At 41.2% G+C, this 19,297-nt stretch overlaps 1 protein-coding gene across 4 annotated transcripts in view; it reads left to right on the forward strand.

Annotated features, from left to right (window-relative positions):
* The window catches only part of LOC124795284 (ES1 protein homolog, mitochondrial-like), a 71,502-nt gene that overhangs the window by 8,596 nt on the left and 43,609 nt on the right, over positions 1-19,297 (forward strand). For all 4 annotated transcript variants that reach the window (XM_047259237.1, XM_047259238.1, XM_047259239.1 and 1 more), the window contains one exon: positions 3,437-3,577. In XM_047259237.1, coding sequence (XP_047115193.1) covers positions 3,437-3,577 — 141 coding nt within the window. The remainder of the gene's footprint in view (positions 1-3,436; positions 3,578-19,297) is intronic.

Consider the following 19,297-nt stretch of genomic DNA (forward strand, 5'->3'; position numbering starts at 1 on the left):
CTGAACACTTCTGTTATCTTTAGTAATTGGTTGAGTTGTTGATTGGTTGCTGCCAGTAGTTTTAGATCATCCATGTATAGCAAATGTGCGATTTTGTGTGGGTATGTTCCAGTAATATTATATCCATAGTTTGTATTATTTAGCATGTTGGATAGTGGGTTCAGAGCAAGACAGAACCAGAAAGGACTTAATGAGTCTCCTTGGTATATTCCACGCTTAATCTGTATTGGCTGTGATGTGATATTATCTGAATTTGTTTGGATATTAAGTGTGGTTTTCCAGTTTTTCATTACTATGTTTAGGAACTGTATCAATTTAGGATCTACTTTGTATATTTCCAATATCTGTAGTAACCGTGAGCGGGGTACACTATCAAAAGCTTTTTGGTAATCAGTGTATGCGTAGTGTAGCGACCTTTGTTTAGTTTTAGCTTGATATGTCACCTCTGCATCTATTATCAGTTGCTCTTTACATCTTCGTGCTCCTTTGCAGCAGCCTTTTTGTTCTTCATTTATAATTTTGTTCTGTGTTGTATGTGTCATTAATTTCTGTGTAATGACTGAAGTTAATATTTTGTAGATTGTTGGTAGGCATGTTATGGGGCGACATTTAGCTAGGTTTGCTGTGTCTGCTTGATCTTTAGGTTTCAGATAAGTTATTCCATGTGCAAGTGTATCAGGGAATGTGTATGGGTGTGCAATGTAACTGTTAAATAATTTAGTTAGATGTGAATGTGTTGAGGTGAACTTCTTTAGCCAGAATTTTGCTGTTTTATCATTTCCAGGGGCTTTCCAATTGTGCATAGAATTAATTGCTCGGGTGACTTCATGTTGCAAAATTATCACTTCAGGCATTTGTGGTGTCATCTTGTATGAGTCTGTTTCTGCTTGTATCCACCGTGCATGCCTGTTATGTTGTACCGGGTTTGACCATATGTTGCTCCAGAAGTGTTCCATGTCTGTTATGTTTGGTGGATTGTCTATTTTAATGTGTGTGTTATCTATTGTTTGGTAAAATCTCTTTTGGTTTGTGTTGAATGTTTGGTTTTGTTTCCTTCTATTTTCACTTTTTTTGTACCTTCTAAGTCGTTTGGCCAATGCTTGTAATTTCTGCTTCTTTTCATCTAATTGCTCTGTTGCTTCTTGTTGTGAGATTTTACCTAATCTTTTTCGTTTTTTGTCTGATATTTCATTTCTTATAAATTGTGTTAGCTGTCCGATGTCTTTTCTCAGTTTTTCTATTCTGATCTGTAGCCTGTGTTGCCATGCTGGTTTTGTGGGTTTCTTCTGTGTGTTGGTTGGTTCTGATCTCTGCCTAGTGTGTATATTTAGTGTAGTGAGTGCTCCTACATAAACCAGTAGTTGTAACTCTTCCATAGTTGTATTTTCATTTATTTTGTTGTGTATGATTGTGTTGATAGTTGTTATTGTTGTTTCGACTTGTGGGTTATTTGGTGGTCTATGCAAGATTGGTCTAATGTCTGTATTTGTGTCTTTGTATTCTATATATGTCAGCTGAAATTTCTCTTCTATATCTAATATGTGTGTCACTTTGTGTTCTATTTGTGCTTGTTCTGGTGGCTGTCTTAAGATTTCGTTTTCCTATGATTGTGTAATTGACGTGTTTTGTTCTTTGTTTGTTTTCTCTGGGATGTTTGAGTCCATTACTGTATTTTCTTCTTCTTCTGATTGCACATAATTTTGTTCCAGTATTTGTTGTACTTGTTGTTTGATGTTTTCTAATTCTGACTGGGGTATCCTGTTATTTTTTATTATTACACGGATCTGATCAGCTAGTCATTGTTCTGTTAAAAATTTTAATTCTGGGTATCTGGTAATAAATGTTGTGTATATTTGTGATCTGTATCCAGTTGTGTTGGTTCCTAGGTTTGTTGCTTGGTAATAACAGAACATGAGGTGTCGATTAACTTCATCTGACCATCTCATCCTCTGTCTTTGTTTTCCTTCTAGGGTGGTTGCAGGAAGCATATCCTGCAAAACACCTCTATTTGGATTTAAATCATTTTCCAGTTGGCTAGCAGTGTCGTTACCATTGTGGGCGGGCATAGGGTTCAAGCGTCGTCCCCGACCATGACGGCGCTTGTCCGAGGCTTCTTTAGTTCTGTCCTGAACCAAGTAATCACACTAAAAGGGGGGTTAGCCCTATTAGTGGTTTGTTCTTTTTGTCGCCTTTTACGACTGGCAGAACATACCGGAGGCCTATTCTTTTCCCGGGCCTCCACGGGGTTTATTATTATTATTGTCATCATCATCCATTTTTGGAACAGTGATTATGCCACTTCTCACCATTTGAAAACATGCTGACATATCTGTATTAGCTGAGTCAGTACCCATTAGTAGTCCTGTTTTTGTATGGGTTCCCCACACTTGAATATTGAGGAAAATTATGGGATGAGCTGTACAAGTGTTTCCTAAGCAATCTCCCTATATACTGAAGTGCGGCACCTGATTCACTTACAATTGAGCCTATGTTTTTGTTCTATTCCATGTCCTCAGATTGTTATACCAGGTATTTGTTGACTGATTCCAGCTGTGGCTCATAGATATTGTTGTGGTCATAGGATACCATTTTTTTTCATTTTGGTAAGTGCAAAGTTTTAAATTTCTTGACATACAAAGCAAATTCTCAATCTTTGCACCACTTAATCTTATCAAGATTGGACTGAATATTCGTGTAGCTTTTTTTGATAGCACTTTGTTAGCAATAACTGCATCTGCAAACAGTCTGAAGTTGTTATTAATATTCTCGCCAAGGGCAGTAATAGACACCATGAATAGCAAGTGTTTCCATATACTACCCAGAGGCACATCTGAATTTACTTCTATGTCTGCCGATAATTTTACATCCAACATATGCTGCATTCTACTTGTCAAAAAATCCTCGGTCCAGTCATAAATTCTGTTTGAAACCCCATGTGATTGTACTCTCATTAATTAGTGTTTGGCATAGTACAGAGCCAGGTGCTTTTCACAATTCATGAACTACATGTACGTAATTGCTGTGCTCTCAACATATCATTTGCTTTATTTATGTGGAGGATAATCAGTAAATGCCTGAAAATATACCTCTGTCAATATATTTTTCTTTCTGTGTTTGTTTCTGGGATGAAAAGCTGCAAATAAAAATTTATATACCACAGTCATAATTAGTTGTATTTTTATTTTAATGTAATGGTTTTAAAATCTTGACTTATATTTGTCCAGAAATTTACCATTTGTTTGCTTTCTGTCTTAGTACCTGTCCATTTCAAGCAAATCATCAGCCCCTAAAAAGTTACCAACCTCGGGGCAGTAATTAAAAAAAATATCTGAATTTTGTCTTGTAAATTCTGGAACACAGTTTACATTCCTTTTATTTATCTTTAAGAGGTTCTGTTGTACAAACTAGATCAGCACTGTGGTGAACTTTTGTGCAGGTCTTGTCTGGTTGTGGTGTCTATGATGGCTCAGAAATCCATGAAGCAACTGCTGTACTGGCCCATATTACAAGGAAAGGGGCTGAACCTATCGTGTATGCTCCTGATGTAAAGCAGATGCATGTCATTGACCATCAGAAGGTAAGTCAACCATGTAGGGCGTACATGTGTCATTAGTCCTGCTAGATGAAATGATTTTAACATTGGTGTATTCAATCCATAAATATTACTACTGAAGCTGTAAATATCTTTCAACATATTAGATTCATCTAGCACTTTAATCAGTCTAAAACTGAATGGACTTAGTGTCTCTGTATTATTTTGCACAAAATACTTATTGCCAGTGGCTATGTTATGAGTATTGGTCCTCTTTATTTCCTGTACCTTACCATTAAGGAAAGTATCACACTGTGTATCATGCAGATGACTACATCCTGTCTGTTGCTGTTACACACACTATTATGTCTTCTGCATGGCTTAATCTTGTTTTCAGATGTGATTATTGTAGAATCATTCTTTTTACTTTCCATTTCTTTTAAGACCTGGCTGAATCCCTTTTCACTTATGAAGTGTCAAAATTGTGACCATCTGCAACTTAACATGTCGTCTTTACAGTAAGTAGCAGTCTACCTTTTCCTACATTGTTGAACATTTTGTTATTACATCAGAGCCTGACTTCTGCAGCAGAAATGAAACACTAATCAAACACTCTTATCACCATCTCTCAATCACACACTTCATTGAATCTAGTTGTATTTTTCTCTGGGCTTATTAACAATAGTGGAGAGAGTAACTAGAAGTCATAAACTTTCTTATCAATTGAATATTCTCAAACTAGTTGCCATCATCTAAATGAACCTTAAATGTAGTCAGGGTCTGCTTATTTACCAAATACCTTATTTCTATTGGCATGTATACCGAGTTAGTTTCACTGTTTCATTGTTTCTCAGAACTAATACCAAGCAGTCAGGTGCCAGAGTCTTGGTTACATATGAATTTAGATGTTTTAATTAAAAGTGAGAGAACTGTAGAGCTTCCTGTGGCCAAGGCTGGTGGTCATGTTACTTCAGCAGTTGTGATTTAAGACCCAGCAGAATTCATAAAGTTACTTACATAAGTGTTGTAATTAATAGGTGACAAAAAGTTTAAATGGAAATTTCTACAAATAATAATGCTTCCTCTGTGTTTGTAGCTAATAATAAACGTAAATATCATATGAATTCCAGTTTATGCAGCTACATTGGACAAGCTTTGCATGTGGGTCAACCACAAGAGATTGACGTTTGAGGTGTAAGGAATTGGGAGCAAGACTGATAGACGGTCTAGGATGTTATATAGTTTGGGTGGGCAACACAACAGCGCTTTGAGAGCTGAGGATAGGATTCTGCATTGGATGTACCTCATCTCCGGATACAGGGAGGTTACTTGAAGAAGAAACAGTGGAGTCTGCTTGTGGATTAAGCAGACAGGAAATTTCCTGTTCATAGAGGTTGTAGCCGGTATATCAGCACATTCTTTAACTCCTGCTTCTAAGGGCTATAGGTGAGGACCCATTTGTTATGGAAACGGCTGACACTTTTGAAAATGAAGGTACTGTTACCAAATAGCTTATAAACTTAACTATGGAAACTCGTCCCTAAAATGTATGACAGTTATCCCAAGCATCTTCTACCAGCTTGAGCTGGAAACTAAAACTGGGAGTGAACAGCTGATTTACATTGAGACACAGAAGGCTTATCTGATGCGTCCCCTTACTTTATAGAACTATGAAATGGTTGGAAGCGGAGTACATGTGCTATATATGGCTATTATTACTGCAAACAGCAACTCCTCCTCAAAACAGTAAATAGGAGGTAGAAGCAGCAGCATTCCTAGTAAAATTAATGAACTGAAAAAACTGCCTTTCATTGCATCTGTGTGTGATTTGCCTGCTGAAGACAATGTTTATTTATCTCTGTATGCTGATAACAGTATCAATGAAGGTAGGCCTGTTGAAACAAATGCCAGGAATTATATTATGGGCTGGGCATTCAGTGGGTTGGAACATAAAAAATGTGAATTGGCTCTGGCAACATATAATAATGAGCATGAAGTTGTCAACTTACATTTACAGTGGAAGAGACATGACTCAAACAAAATGCTTTTCCCCAATGTTTGTGCTTAGAGTTTTAGACATAATTTTGGTAAGTGTGTTATTGAAAGCACATACGGGGTGAGAAGCAACATGGTTTGCTTACTCATGAATGACTGTGCCAAATTAGTAATGTGTAAGAGTTGTTGCTTTTTGTTTGCAAAAAATCCAAAGCATTTGTACATAGGAAAAATGATACCTCTGTCTCATTAATCAGAAAGAATAATCTTAAGCTACTTAAAGAAACTCACAAATAAGCGTACATATATAGGCTTAGAGGTCATGTTACGTATCATTGTATTATTTTTAGTTCATGTTCTATCCAAATAAACTGTACAGAACCAATTGCTTTAATTTTCTTCAACCCTACACTTTCAATGAATTATTATCTAACGTAACACCTTAAATGGCGTAAGAAATATAAACCGTGCAAAGTAATTTTGGTACACGGGCAAGTAAATTACAGAATCACAGAGGTCGTGGCAAGTGTAGTATCCAACTCAAACACCCACATGACACTGTTACCAGTATCTGCTGAAAAGCACATGCAAATGCCACAGTTTTTCCACTATTATCTTTATAAGCTATGTTCTGTTACTGGTTGGTGCATTTGATGTGGATAACATTTGTTATTTTCGTAAATGTTCTATTTTGTCATCTTTGAGTATGAACAAGATACCTGTTATGTATCCAGTTTACATCAAAATCCATCTTTGTTGGCAGTAACTTTTATGAGCACACTCACAAGCTCTTACACTTTAAGTGAGCATGTGTTGTTAACCATTGCATTAGAAACTGTGGCAATTCAAGACAACCAGTCAGTTTCGGTAAGAGTATGTAATATCTGCCCACTCAAGGCAGATCTATTCCATATCATTAGCTCGTGGAGCTTGTGGAACAGCTGCCTCCACACTTGCTCCCACTGGGGATCATCAGTGCCCACAACCCTCTGCAGGGCAGTCAAACCACGTCTAGCAGGCAGCAAGTAATAGTGCAGTTAATTTCAGAACTGGAAGTCTGCCTCCTTAACACTGGGGCTGCAACACAATTGATTATGGTCCATGGAGCATACTCGGCCATAGATACTACAGTCTGCAGCCCAAGCATTTCACCCTTAATCCAGTGGTCCATCCATGATGACCTCTGTGACAGTGACCACCTTCCTATCACTCTCTTTTGTGACCCATCTGCTATGTCTGCGGTAGCCAGATGTTGGTGCGCACATCGATGAATGCAGAAACAGAGGGAGTCGCCAGGTGGGAGAGCTGCTGTGAAAGAGTAACCCAAGCCAACAATACTGAGAATGAAATGTGACAGGTGGACTATAGACAGGACAACAGACCAGGACAAGGACAAACAATCCTAGGACAATGAGGCTCCATGTAAAGCAGTCGCCACAACAATGACAACAAAATCAAGAGCATCAGATAGACAAATCAAAGGTGCAACCAGAGAGAGAGTAACTAGGTAACACGCTAGGTAGTTATCCTACACTTATAGTACAGTGAAGGTTGATCCATAGGTATCAGGTGTGAGCATTGAACTGACTGGCTGTGCACCATGTGGCTGCCGTGCGCGGAACAGTGTTGGCCAGTGCACTCGCGTGGTGAGATGGTGGCGCACTTGTCATGTGAGCGCAGTGTGGTTGCAGCGTTCTCTGTTAGCTATAGAGGTCTATCTCCTCTGGCAGGCATTCAACCAGTAGGCACCATGTAGCAGACAATTGACAAATGGAACATGCACCATGTTGGTCACTTTGGAAATCCAACTGGCAAGCTTTCACCTCCAAAGTAATTTTTGAAAGCATTCGAGGGAAGGATACAGAACAAGTTGTAAAAGATGCTATACACACAATTATATTTGTTGCCGAAGCAGTGAAACTCTATTGTTAGGCTCTTTCTGATGAGCATCGGTGCCAAGGTGGTCTGAAGAATTAGCTGTAGCTGTCAGTGTCGCAGAGCATTTCACCAACATAAGTGCCATCCTGCTACAGAACATTTAAAAGCATTCAAGAGACTTTGAACGAGGGAACAATATTTAATAAAAAAGAGAGAGGAGGAGTGTTGGGAACAGTATGTATCATCTATGGGATTATACACTCCACTGTGTCAAGGATGGACGTAACTCCACCGCATTTGGGCCACCAGCTGGCAACTGTAGTTCCTGGCATCTTCCTCAATTTCAACATCTGTACTATTCATGTGGGCATTGCTGAATCTTTTGTGGCAGAGTTTGCCGAAATCCACAACCAAATGCATAAGCATCTTATCAATCTCCGGATGACAAACATCCTCTGGTTTATCAATCATATTTGGTGAGGAAAGGGGGGGTTTCCCTCCGTCTGGTGGGATGGTATTATTATTTGTATCCTAAAATGGGGAAAAGACCCTCAAATTTTGAATAATTATTGACCAATCTCTTTAATAAAGATGCTGTGCAAATTATTCAGAGGAGTTTTCAACCAATAACTGTGTTGGTCATGAAAACCAGAGAATGTATATTGCAATTTCAAAGTGACTTTTTGGCATTCCAGTTCTTCATAGACCAACTGATTAGTCTGTAATCTGCAGTGTGTGATGGTTTTGTGAATCACTGACAATTGATTGTTGTGTTCTTTTTCCTATAGAAGGCATATGGTATGACTTGACTCCCTCACACCTTGGATGCACTGCACGAGTGGAGCTTCTGCTCTCTACCCACTTTTATCCAGAATTTCCTATCCCTGTGAGTCTAGGTCTGGATAGGTTCAACCCTCAGCAACTAACAGTACAGGTATCTGGGGTCGGTCAGGGATTGGTTCTTAGCATAACTGCTGTCAGTTGCACAATGACTGCAGTTTGACCCATGGTGGTCTAACTGTCATTGATGTAGATAATAATATTCACCTGTATTTCAGTTCTCCCCCCATTGTGAACCCTCCCCCCCCCCCCCCCCTTTCCCCCCAGGAAGCTTGCTACTCTTTGGCAGGTTCATGCTTGGCTACCATGGGGCTCCAACCTTTGCAGCATCTCTTCCCTTCTGTGCTGCATATCTATCCTCTTGCTATTCTTTTTCCCTCCCCTTGGGGAACATGCCTGGGTGTTTTTCGGAATGTGTTCTGCATTTTCAGATGCTGAAATCAGAGCAGTCTCACCATTATTTTTTGTTACTTTTTCTTTTTTTGTTCACCTTCTCCTATCCTTCCTACATGTTGGCGCTTGAGGTTCCTCTTTTTCTTCTTCCTCCCTGTGCACTCTTGAAGGCTGGCTCACATGTCTGATGCATAACAGTTGACTGAGTAACGTGTAATTCCCAGTCCCGGGTTGACAGGTAGGGTTTGCATGTACCCCCTGGTGCAGGCCAGGCTCAGGGAGGGGTAATTGCCTGAGCTGCCACCTTCCAAAACTGCCAATTGGACCCTCTGTCAGGTGTTTGGGAGGTGTGACCTGAGGTGTGAACAATCACCTAAGGCAGGTGAGCACCCCTCAGAAGGGGGAGGGCAATTGAAAGGAGTGCACCATCAGAGACACTGGCAATCATGGGGATTTTCTTGCAATGAGCCAATCATTCTGTTGGCAGTCATTGTCTACCAAGTGTAAACGGAATGAAGGTCCCGATTCAAAGACCCTCCCAGCTGCACCACAGTTCCTTGTGGTTTCACTTACTGAAGACAGTCAATCCTTTGCAACAGTAAATCTATTTCTTATTGAGAAATTGATGTAATTGCTGGCCCTGTGAAATCCTGCTCTGAATTCTTCCTGTGATGTTATTTACACTAGGCTGCTCGATGGTCTGATTGAGACAGAGATCCTAATGTATCTGTCTGACCAGGATGTCATTGCACAAGGGCGATTGTCTGCCTCCTCCTCCTCCTCCTCCTCCTCTCTGCTGTATGAGCTGCAATGGTGACCATGCCATCTCCTCTTGAGATTGTCCTTTGTATCTTGATGAGCGGGCTGTCCAGGGCAAAGGTAAAGGACAAAGTACCTTGCCCAGTTGCTCACAAGTTATTGGCTAGTCGCAAACCCTGCGTTCTACTGTCTGGCATTTACTTTACTGTTCTTGCTACATCTCACTCCATGAAGGACATGGCCACACAGACATGTGATCTCAAATTCAGCACTGCGGTTGTGAAATTGCCCATTGTCATGGTAGCATAGTCGTTTCCTCGTCTAGCTGTGCAACAAGCTACCAAACATGTGCCTCCCAGGGTGTAGTCACCTGCTACACAACTGGCAGGCCAGAAAGGACAGAAGGAATTCTTCCACAAAAAGTTCCTACGTCCCTCCAGCCAACAAACATCTGAGTCTCCCTTTGCCAACAGAAAAGTCTCCAAGAAATCAAACAAAGGCAAATGGACTTCTCCTTCGCTGACTTGGAGATTATCTTCGACAGTGTCGCCCCATGATATCTTCAGCCAGCCGACCTCCATGTCACCGATGCACACCGCCAGCTGTTTTTCTGCCTTGGACTCCGCAGATCAACAGAAATGGAATGCCGATGCCTCTGTAGATCTCATGAAGCAAGATCCTAAAGTCTCTGTGCCCTGTTGCAGTGAGTCTTCGAAGGCCGGCACTCAGCAGCCGCTGAGGTGACAACCTTTCATTTTTTTCCTTCCTCCCCCTACCTCGTTATAACTCTCCTCCAATGGAACGTTCATGGCCTTACGGCCGCTCCTCAAATCACAGCGTCTTCTTGTTCTCTGCTTCCCAGAAACAAAATTGCGTTCTCGCAGCCACTTCGAGCTCTCGCATTTCTTCTTGGTCTGTTTTGACTCCCCCCTCCCTCCCCCAACACATCACCGCAATTTGTCCACCCATGTCATGAATGGCTTCTTGCAGAAATCCCAAACTGTGGCCATGTCTTTAGAGTTGGAAAAAACCTATGACACTGGGGGGACTGGTATTCTCTGTACTTCTACACGTGAGGCTTCCATGGCCACATGCCCCATTTCCTTCAGGAATTTTTAAAAGACCGAGTTTTCAAGGTATGTGTGAGTTCTGCCTTGTCGGACACCCTTTGTAGGAAAACCGTGCTTCAGGGTTCCGTCCTGAGCGTCATCCTCTTTGCTATCGCCATTAGCCCTATAATGGCTTGTCTCCCCCGGGGCATCTCTGGCTCTTTTTTCATTGACAATTTAGCCATCTGTTGCAGTTCTCCATGGGTTTGTCACATTGAGTGGCGTCTTCAGCGATATCTCGATTGTCTTCACTCATGGAGCATCAACAGTGGGTTTCGTTTTTCCATTGACAAAACTCTTGTATGGATATCTGAGGGTGCAATTGTTTTCTTTCACCACATTGACATCTTGGGCCTGTTGCTCTCCCATTCATTGAAACTGCAAAATTTCTGGGGCTCATGCCCGATAAGAAATTTTCTTGATCCTCCCATGCGTCTTATCTGGCAGCCCCCTGTATGTGGTCCCTCAGTGTCTTACGTGTCCACAATCCTACTTCCTGGGTAGCAGACCGAACCACCTTCCTCCATTTGTACTGGTCCCTTGTCTATTCGAAACTAGACTACGGGTGATTTGTTTATGCATCTGCACATCAGACATTCCTATGCTGTCTCAATACTATCCACCAACACAGCATCTACTTGGACACTGATTCCTTTCACACTACCCTAGTTGAGAGTCTGTATGCAGAAACTGCCAAACCACTGCTGTCCTATCACAGGGACTTTTTCCTCAGCAGATATGCATGCCATTTGTCTGCCATACATGTCCACCCATCCTATGCCTCCTTCTTCGATGACTCCTTTGAGTGACAGTATGGGGCATGTCCCTCTTCTGTTACCTCCTGGAGTTTGCTTTCAGCTCTTGCTCTGGCAGCTTAACTTCACACTACCTGCAACTTCCCTGGTGGGTGTGAACCCTTCACCACCTTGGTTTCGTGTGGTGACCATGCTCACCTTGACCTTCATTTGCTTCCTAAGGACACTACTCCAGCCTCGCTCTATCACCTTCATTTTCACGAAGTTTGCACGGAACTTTGCGATAGTACCTTTGTGTACACTGATGGCTCTCTGACTGACCATGGTGTTGGGTGTGCCATCATTAGCACCGATGTTTTTCAGTATTGACTTCCGGGACACTGCTCAGAATTTACAGCAGAGTTCTTTGCCCTGTATTACCAGGCAATGCATCCGGCGACACAGGCTTTTCAATTGCATCATCTACTCTGACTCTCTCAATGCCCTTCAAAGCCTCTGTGTGCTGTACACCACCCATCCCTTAGTGCAACAGGTCCAGGAAAATTGTCACTTGCTCACTCTTGATGGCGCCACTGTGACATTTTGTGTGTGTTCCCGGTCATGTCTGTGTGACAGAAAATGAGGCCGCTGACGTTGTGCCAAGGCTGCAGTCCTCGTACCTCAGCCTGCATGTTCTTACATTCCCTCCCAATGATATCTGTGTTGCCTTCTGTCAGCAGGAGGAGTCACTTTGGCATCACCTGAGGACCTCCCTTCTAGAGAACAAGCTCTGGATTATTAAGCCTCTCCCAGCATCTTGCAGGACCTCTTGTCCCTCTCACTGTGAGATCATCATTTTAGCTAGGTTGAGTATCAGACACTGTCTTTCTAGCCATCACCATTTGTTAAGTGCTGTTCCCCCACCACTTTGTGCTCATTGTGCTGAACCTTTGACAGCCCACTATTTCCTTATCGGCCGTTTTAGCAAATGATACGTGGGCTGTCGACAGCATTTTACTTTGTATGTGTCATATCAATATGCTGAAGGCCATCTAATTTTTAGTTCATGACCTCCGTATTTTATAGACCATCTCTACATCCCTGTTTTTAGCTGTCTTCTGTCCCGTCACATGGGATTAATGTGTAGTCATTTTTAACTCCTTTCTTCATCTTCATGTTCTACAATTCTGGCATGGGCATGTATGAGCCTAGTTGTTTTTGCACCGTAAAACAAAACAAAACAAACCAAACCATTGTGAATCACAGAGAGCCTACTTCAGAAGACCACAAAGAAGGTGCACAACAGGACCCTGGATCATGGATATCAATTTTCTCCCATTAAAATTCATGTCGCACACTTTTGTCAACTCAGGAGTATGCAACCACACCCAGAATTTTACTTCAGCAACTAGTTGTTGAAACTTTCAAAGTTTTGGCCCTCTTACTTGACATTAAGTTATGTGGTTACCAATTGTATGCAAGCTCAAGGAAACTGCTTGAGGAAACTTGATACCCTCAGATTTGTCAGCAGCACCTCCTGCTGTACAGACAGCAGAGTCCTTCAGTGATTCTACAATGCTTTGAATCTATCCCTCCAGGACTGTGTATGTTGCCTAGGGGCCTGCAGCACCATTGGTACTGAGCTTGTTAGACCCTCCACCACGGTGGTGTATGATTGGCAGATGGAGCCTTTCATGTGAGCCCTGTAGACAACTTCCTGACAGAAGCTGATATCCCCCCACTAAGGGCCAGATGCTAGTAACTCTTAGCGAACTATGTATGAGATGGGTAATATACCATCAGACTTTCAGAAAAATGCTATCCTCACAATTTCAAAGATTGCAAGAAACGACAAAGCAACAATTATTGCACAATCAGTTTAATCTCTCATGCATCAAAGTTGCTGACAAGAATAATATGCAGAAGAATGGAAAAGACAACTGAGGGTCTGTTAGGCGATCAGTTATACTTGTTACTTTCGGTAAGGTGAAGGCACAAGAGAGACCGTTCTGACATTGCTGTTGATAATGAAAGTAAGACTGAAGAAATATCAAGACACATTTGTAGGATTTGTTGACCTGGAAAAAGTGCTTAACAGTGTAAAATGGTGCAGGATGTTTGCAATTCTGAGAAAAATAGTAGCAAGTAATACGGAAAGATAGGCAATGTACAATATGTACAAGAACCAAGTGGGGACAATAAGAGTGCAAGACCAAGAACAAAGTGCTTGGATTAAAAATGGAGTAAGACAAGGATGTAGTCTTCTGCCATTACTGTTCAATCTGTACATCAAACAAGCAATGAAAGAAATAAAAGAAAGGTTCAAAAGTGGGATTTAAATGGGAGGTGAAAGGATGCCAATGATATTTGCTGCTTATGTTGCTATCTTTAGTGACAATGAAGAAGAATAATAGTCTCTCTTGAATGGAATGAACAGTCTAGTGAGTACAGAATAAGGATTGAGAGTAAATGAAAGAAACACAAAAGTAATAAGAAGTATCAGAAGTGAGAACAGCAAAAACTAAATGTCCAAATTGGTGATCAGGAAGTAAATGAAGTTAAAGAATTCTGCCACCTAGAAAGCAAAGTAACCCATGACAGATGGAGCTAGGAGGACATAAGCAGAGTAGCACTGGCAGAAACCAATTCCTGGCCAAAAGAAGTCTACTAGTATCAATCATAGGCTTTAATTTGAGGGAGAAATTTCTGAGATTGTGTATCCTTAGAGCACAGCATTGTATTTGTAGTCGAAGATGAGCTGTGGAAAAATTTCAACAGAAGAGATTTGAAGCATTTGGGATGTGGTGCTACAGAAGACTCTTGAACATTAGGTGGACTGATAATGTAAGATGTGAGGAGGTTCTCTGCAGAATTGGCGAGGAGTGGAATATATAGAAAACACTGACAAGGAGGGGGGACAGGGATGATGGGGTATCTGTTCAGATATCACGGAATAACTTTCATGGTACTAGAGGGAGCTGTAAGAGGGTGAAAAGTGTAGGTGAAGACAGAGACTGTAATGCATCCAGCAAATAATTGAGGATGTATATTGCCATTGCTACTGAGAGATAAAAAGGTTAGTGCAGGAGAGGAACTCGTGGTGGGCTGCATCGAACCAGTCGGAAGCCCAGCTGTCCCTTCCAGTCTGGGTATGTAGTTTCCTCTCAGCATGCTGTCCTGGTGTCTGCCCAGTCCTATAATTTGGTTGGACCTCGCCTGTAGCACTGAGGAAAATTCTGATTCTACCGTTCTCAAACACCTATTCCATTCAGTTATACGTGACTAGCCAAATTCGACGTTCATCTACAAAGATGAATTGAAAGTAGATATTTTTGACTAAGCTTTTGTGGACATAATGGGCCACAAGAAGTATTTTCTGCCAAGTGGATGCAGTGTATACCCTGCAGAGTTGGTCACCATATCATGGGCTTTGCAGTACATTAAAGCTCTCACCACTGACTTCTTGGTTTACAGAAACTCCATGAGCTACTTAAAAGGATATCTTAGTGCTAACCCATAAACGCATTGGCCACTAACATTCAAGACCTGTTAGTTGACCTTCACAGTTCCGACTCCACTGTAACATTCCTCTGAACACTGAGACACATGGGCATTTTAAGAAATGAACTCCGTGACAAATTAGCTAAAAAACTGACCACATGGGACTGACTTGGAGTACGGGTCTCAGACCTATGATTTCTACTGTGACGTCAGGTTTTGAAAACCTGTGATTTGAAATGGCAGGCTACCACGATCTCAACAAGCTGAGGACACTCGAGGTGACTGCAGAGGCATGGAATACTTCTCTCCAAGCCTCTTGGAAAGATGCCACCATGTTGTGGCAGCTATGTACATCAGATTTAACTATGAGTTCCCTTTATATCAAGAAGACTTCCCTAATACAGCTGTGGTAGTCTTCTTAGGCTCGCCCACATTTTCACAGCGAGTGCCCCGCTGGCTGATCTGAGACGAGCTGTTGCCTTGTCTCCCTCCCTAGCCCGTATACTTGTAGATGATGGGATAGCAGCTACTGTATTTACTCGAATCTAAGCTGCACTTTTTTCCGGTTTTTGTAATCCAAAAAACCGCCTGCGGCTTAGAATCGAGTGCAAAGCAAGCGGAAGTTCAGAAAAAATGTTCGTAGGTGCCGCCACAACTAACTTCTGCCGTCGAATATATGTAGCGCTACACAGGCATGCTTTGTAGGCACAAAGATAAATACTGGTGCCAAAACCTCTGCGTCAGTAAATAAATTAAAGAACAAAATAAAGTGGAAGACGAGATTTTTTTTCTCCGCCCCGAGTTTCAATCACTGAATTTTCATACATTATCCAACGAAGTAAATACAAATTCCGTATTGTTCATCTTAGAATGTAGCAGAATTTCAATGTACTACGAAAATCCGACTGCCAAGACTGTTAGGGATGTTTGTCAAATGGCCAACTCTACGTTCTGAATTTTTTCCTACCTGTGAGAAGAGATGGTTGCTAATAGGAACCTGATGAAATATGAATCACATGCAGCATTCTCTTCACCATAAGAATAATATGAATATAAACATTTTGCCATGTATTCTTTCATGTTTGCTGCTATCTCATTTAAATCAAGTCTGCCTATTAAACTACGAAACTAGAGTGAGACAACAGCAAATGCGGAAGAATATACGTATCGTGTCATGTTTACATTCGTATTATTCTTATGCCTAATAGTGATACAGTCAGAAATGAAGCACGACAACTGACTAGATTTTTAAATCTAAGATGACAAATTTTTGTGCAGAATTTGATGTACTAAAGAAGCCGCCGCAAAGATTTTCAAACGGAGAAAAATTTTCACCTAACTCTCGTTCAGAACATGTTGTATCATACGCAGTCTGTTATTGGTTCTTGTTGGTCATTATCAAAGAAAGCAGCAGTGTAAGTAACAACAAATAGCAATCTCTTGCCATTGTTTCGCTAATGAGACGATTCCTCTCTCTCTCTCTCTCTCTCTCTCTCTCTCTCTCTCTCTCTCTCTCTCTCTCTCTTTCTTCTTCTTCTTCTTCTTCTTCTTCTTTCTTTTTTTTTTTTTTTTTTTTTAAAAAGCGGCGGTAGCGCTCAAAAAAGCAAGCCATGCTGCGAGCGGCGACAGGCTGCAAACATGCACTATCAGAGTGCGACAAACAATGCATGACACAGTACAGTAATGCATTTCAGCTTAGAGTGACGTAAACACCTATAACAAAGAAAACGGCACTTATCAGATCAAAACAAAATAAGCAATCGATTCAAACCAGACGAAGCACGTGAAAAAGGAAGGGTACTCGTATAAATACGGACGGAGCGCCTGATGCATAGCAATGGCTACCTGGTAAAGCTTAACTGCTAAGATTATGTCTCGAACCAAACTACTGTAGCTGTATAGCCTTTCATTCTACCTATATTGTGTCTCATATTACAATGGACCAACTTTGTTTCGATTTGGAGGTGCGGCCTAAATCTTTTCTCTCCCCTTGAATTTCGAGTCCTCAAATTTCAGGTGCGGCTTAGATTTGGGAATTTTTATTTCGAGTGTCAATTCTAAACCGCAGGCGGTTTTTTGGATTACAAAAACCGGAAAAAAGTGCGGCTTAGGTTCGAGTAAATACAGTAGCTGCTATCCCATCATCTGCAAGTATACGGGCTAGGGAGGGAGACAAGGCAACAGCTCGTCTCAGATCAGCCAGCGGGGCACTCGCTGTGAAAATGTGGGCGAGCCTAAGAAGACTACCACAGCTGTATTAGGGAAGTCTTCTTGATATAAAGGGAACTCATAGTTAAATCTGATGTACATAGCTGCCACAACATGGTGGCATCTTTCCAAGAGGCTTGGAGAGAAGTATTCCATGCCTCTGCAGTCACCTCGAGTGTCCTCAGCTTGTTGAGATCGTGGTAGCCTGCCATTTCAAATCACAGGTTTTCAAAACCTGACGTCACAGTAGAAATCATAGGGCTGAGACCCGTACTCCAAGTTAGTCCCATGTGGTCAGTTTTTTAGCTAATTTGTCAGGGAGTTCATTTCAAAATACGGTAAGAGTCATACTTTTTGGGAGAAAAGTGCGTTTTATAATAAAATTTAATTCACCTCAATGTTTTGCATTGGAATGGAAGTGGGGGGGAGTACCTCGCACTGTGGTATGTGCCGTTAGTGATTTCCAGCTACTTTCTCCCTCTGAACTCTTGTTCATTTTTAAATTTTTGTGTGTATATTTTATTTATCGAATAGTTTAAGATAATTATGAAAATACACAATTTTTGACAATGTAATGTAATTTGGTAGATAAAAAATCTACTCACCAAGTGGCGGCAGGAGAACACACATATAAAAAAAGGTTCTAATTTGCAAGCTTTTGGAGCCATTGGCTCATTCTTGCAGCAGAAAGGCTGAAGGGGAAGGAAGAGGGGTGAAGAAAAAGGACTGGAGATGTTTAGGAAAAGGGTTAGAGTGTGGAAAAGTTACCCAGAACCCCGGGTTAAGGGAGTCTTACCAGAAGTCTCCAGTCCTTTTCCTTCACCCCTCTTCCTTCTCCTTCAACCCTTCTGCTGGAAGGAGGAAACACTGGCTCTGAAAACTTGCATACAAGAAGCATTTTTTTTTTTATATGTCTTCTCCCACCACTTTCTGTTGAGTAGAATTTTTATCTATCCAGTTACATTGGTAGAAGATAATTGACACTCTAGTCCATGTAGTCTTCATTTTCTCATCCCATCTTAGTAGTACTGGCAGTGATAACCTTCTTGGCGCGTCCTTCAACGACCAGATAGTTTTTTAGCTGCCTAGGTTTTATCTCAGTTTTAATCATCTAAGTCAGATGTCTGTCATCCAAATTTTTAACCACAACAAGGTGGTCACAGACCCTGGAAGTGACAATTCCCATTTTCTCATTTCACATTTTTAAGTGTATTTCTAGCATAATGAGAGACTGACAACCAACATTTTTACTGTCTAAGAAGTGCAACTTAGAGTACAAGGTACATCTCAGTCTCTCAAATTACAGAATAATTATTTCCATTATGTCTTAAGTTTCTTGCTATCATGAATTGAAGGAAACAGGTGAAAACTGGAAAAAAAGGACATACAAGCTAACTTAACACCACTTACAACAGTGTCATAGAGATTTTTATCCTTGAACAGCTTGCTTATCTGAAAATCAGTAACTGTCCCTCCTCCTTTTCTCGTTTATTTTTCCTACATTTAGATGTACAAGGTTTGTACATAGATTCAAAATTACATTCCTAATCATATTCACGACCTTTCCAAAACTTTTCATAAGGTCTTGTACGAACCTCCTGGTGACAACGAAATCACACAGTGGACTTTGGTGTTTATTCTGTGAAGAAAGTTATTTACGATGTGTTTATTCTTTGGTTTTGTTCTAGCACTATGTCATCTCTTTTTGTATATATTGGCTTTGGTATTGTTCCTGTGTTCAATGACATGCAAAAATAGTTATATTCTTGAATGCAGTACTCTCTCGAAAATAACTATTAATTCGCCTCAGTGGCTTTACTGGTGACCCAAAACACTGAACATAAAGAAAATTACGATGTACAAACAAGAGAATTCAGCAACTTCAGAAAGCTCATGGAGGAATGCAGAGATGCAGCTCGTGAACCTTCAAGAACAGATACATGAACCACTTGAAGCACTGAAGTTAGCATTGGAGACGCCTATTACTCCAATGTCAAACACACGTGCGGTCGTACAAACCAACAGCCCGATGGAAAACATGCAGCACGTAAAAATTTGAACACCAAAGTTCCTACCGGACAAACTGCTGCTATGGTCTGCAATGATTGAGCTCACGTTTGCCCAAAGCAAGATCCATGATGAGCAGATGAAGTTAGCGATAACGGTGAATGTGCTGGATGCTAGAGCAGCAACTGCAGCAGAAGATGTAGTACTCCGACCTCCAGCACAATGACCATACGCAACACTGAAAAATGTTTTACTCATCAGAATGCATAAACTGTTAAATCAACGCATATGCCAGGTGCTTAAACAAGAAGATGTAGGGGACAGCACACCATCAGAATTTT

Source organism: Schistocerca piceifrons, chromosome 4 (genome assembly GCF_021461385.2).
Source record: "Schistocerca piceifrons isolate TAMUIC-IGC-003096 chromosome 4, iqSchPice1.1, whole genome shotgun sequence".
NCBI classification, from domain to species: domain Eukaryota; kingdom Metazoa; phylum Arthropoda; class Insecta; order Orthoptera; family Acrididae; genus Schistocerca; species Schistocerca piceifrons.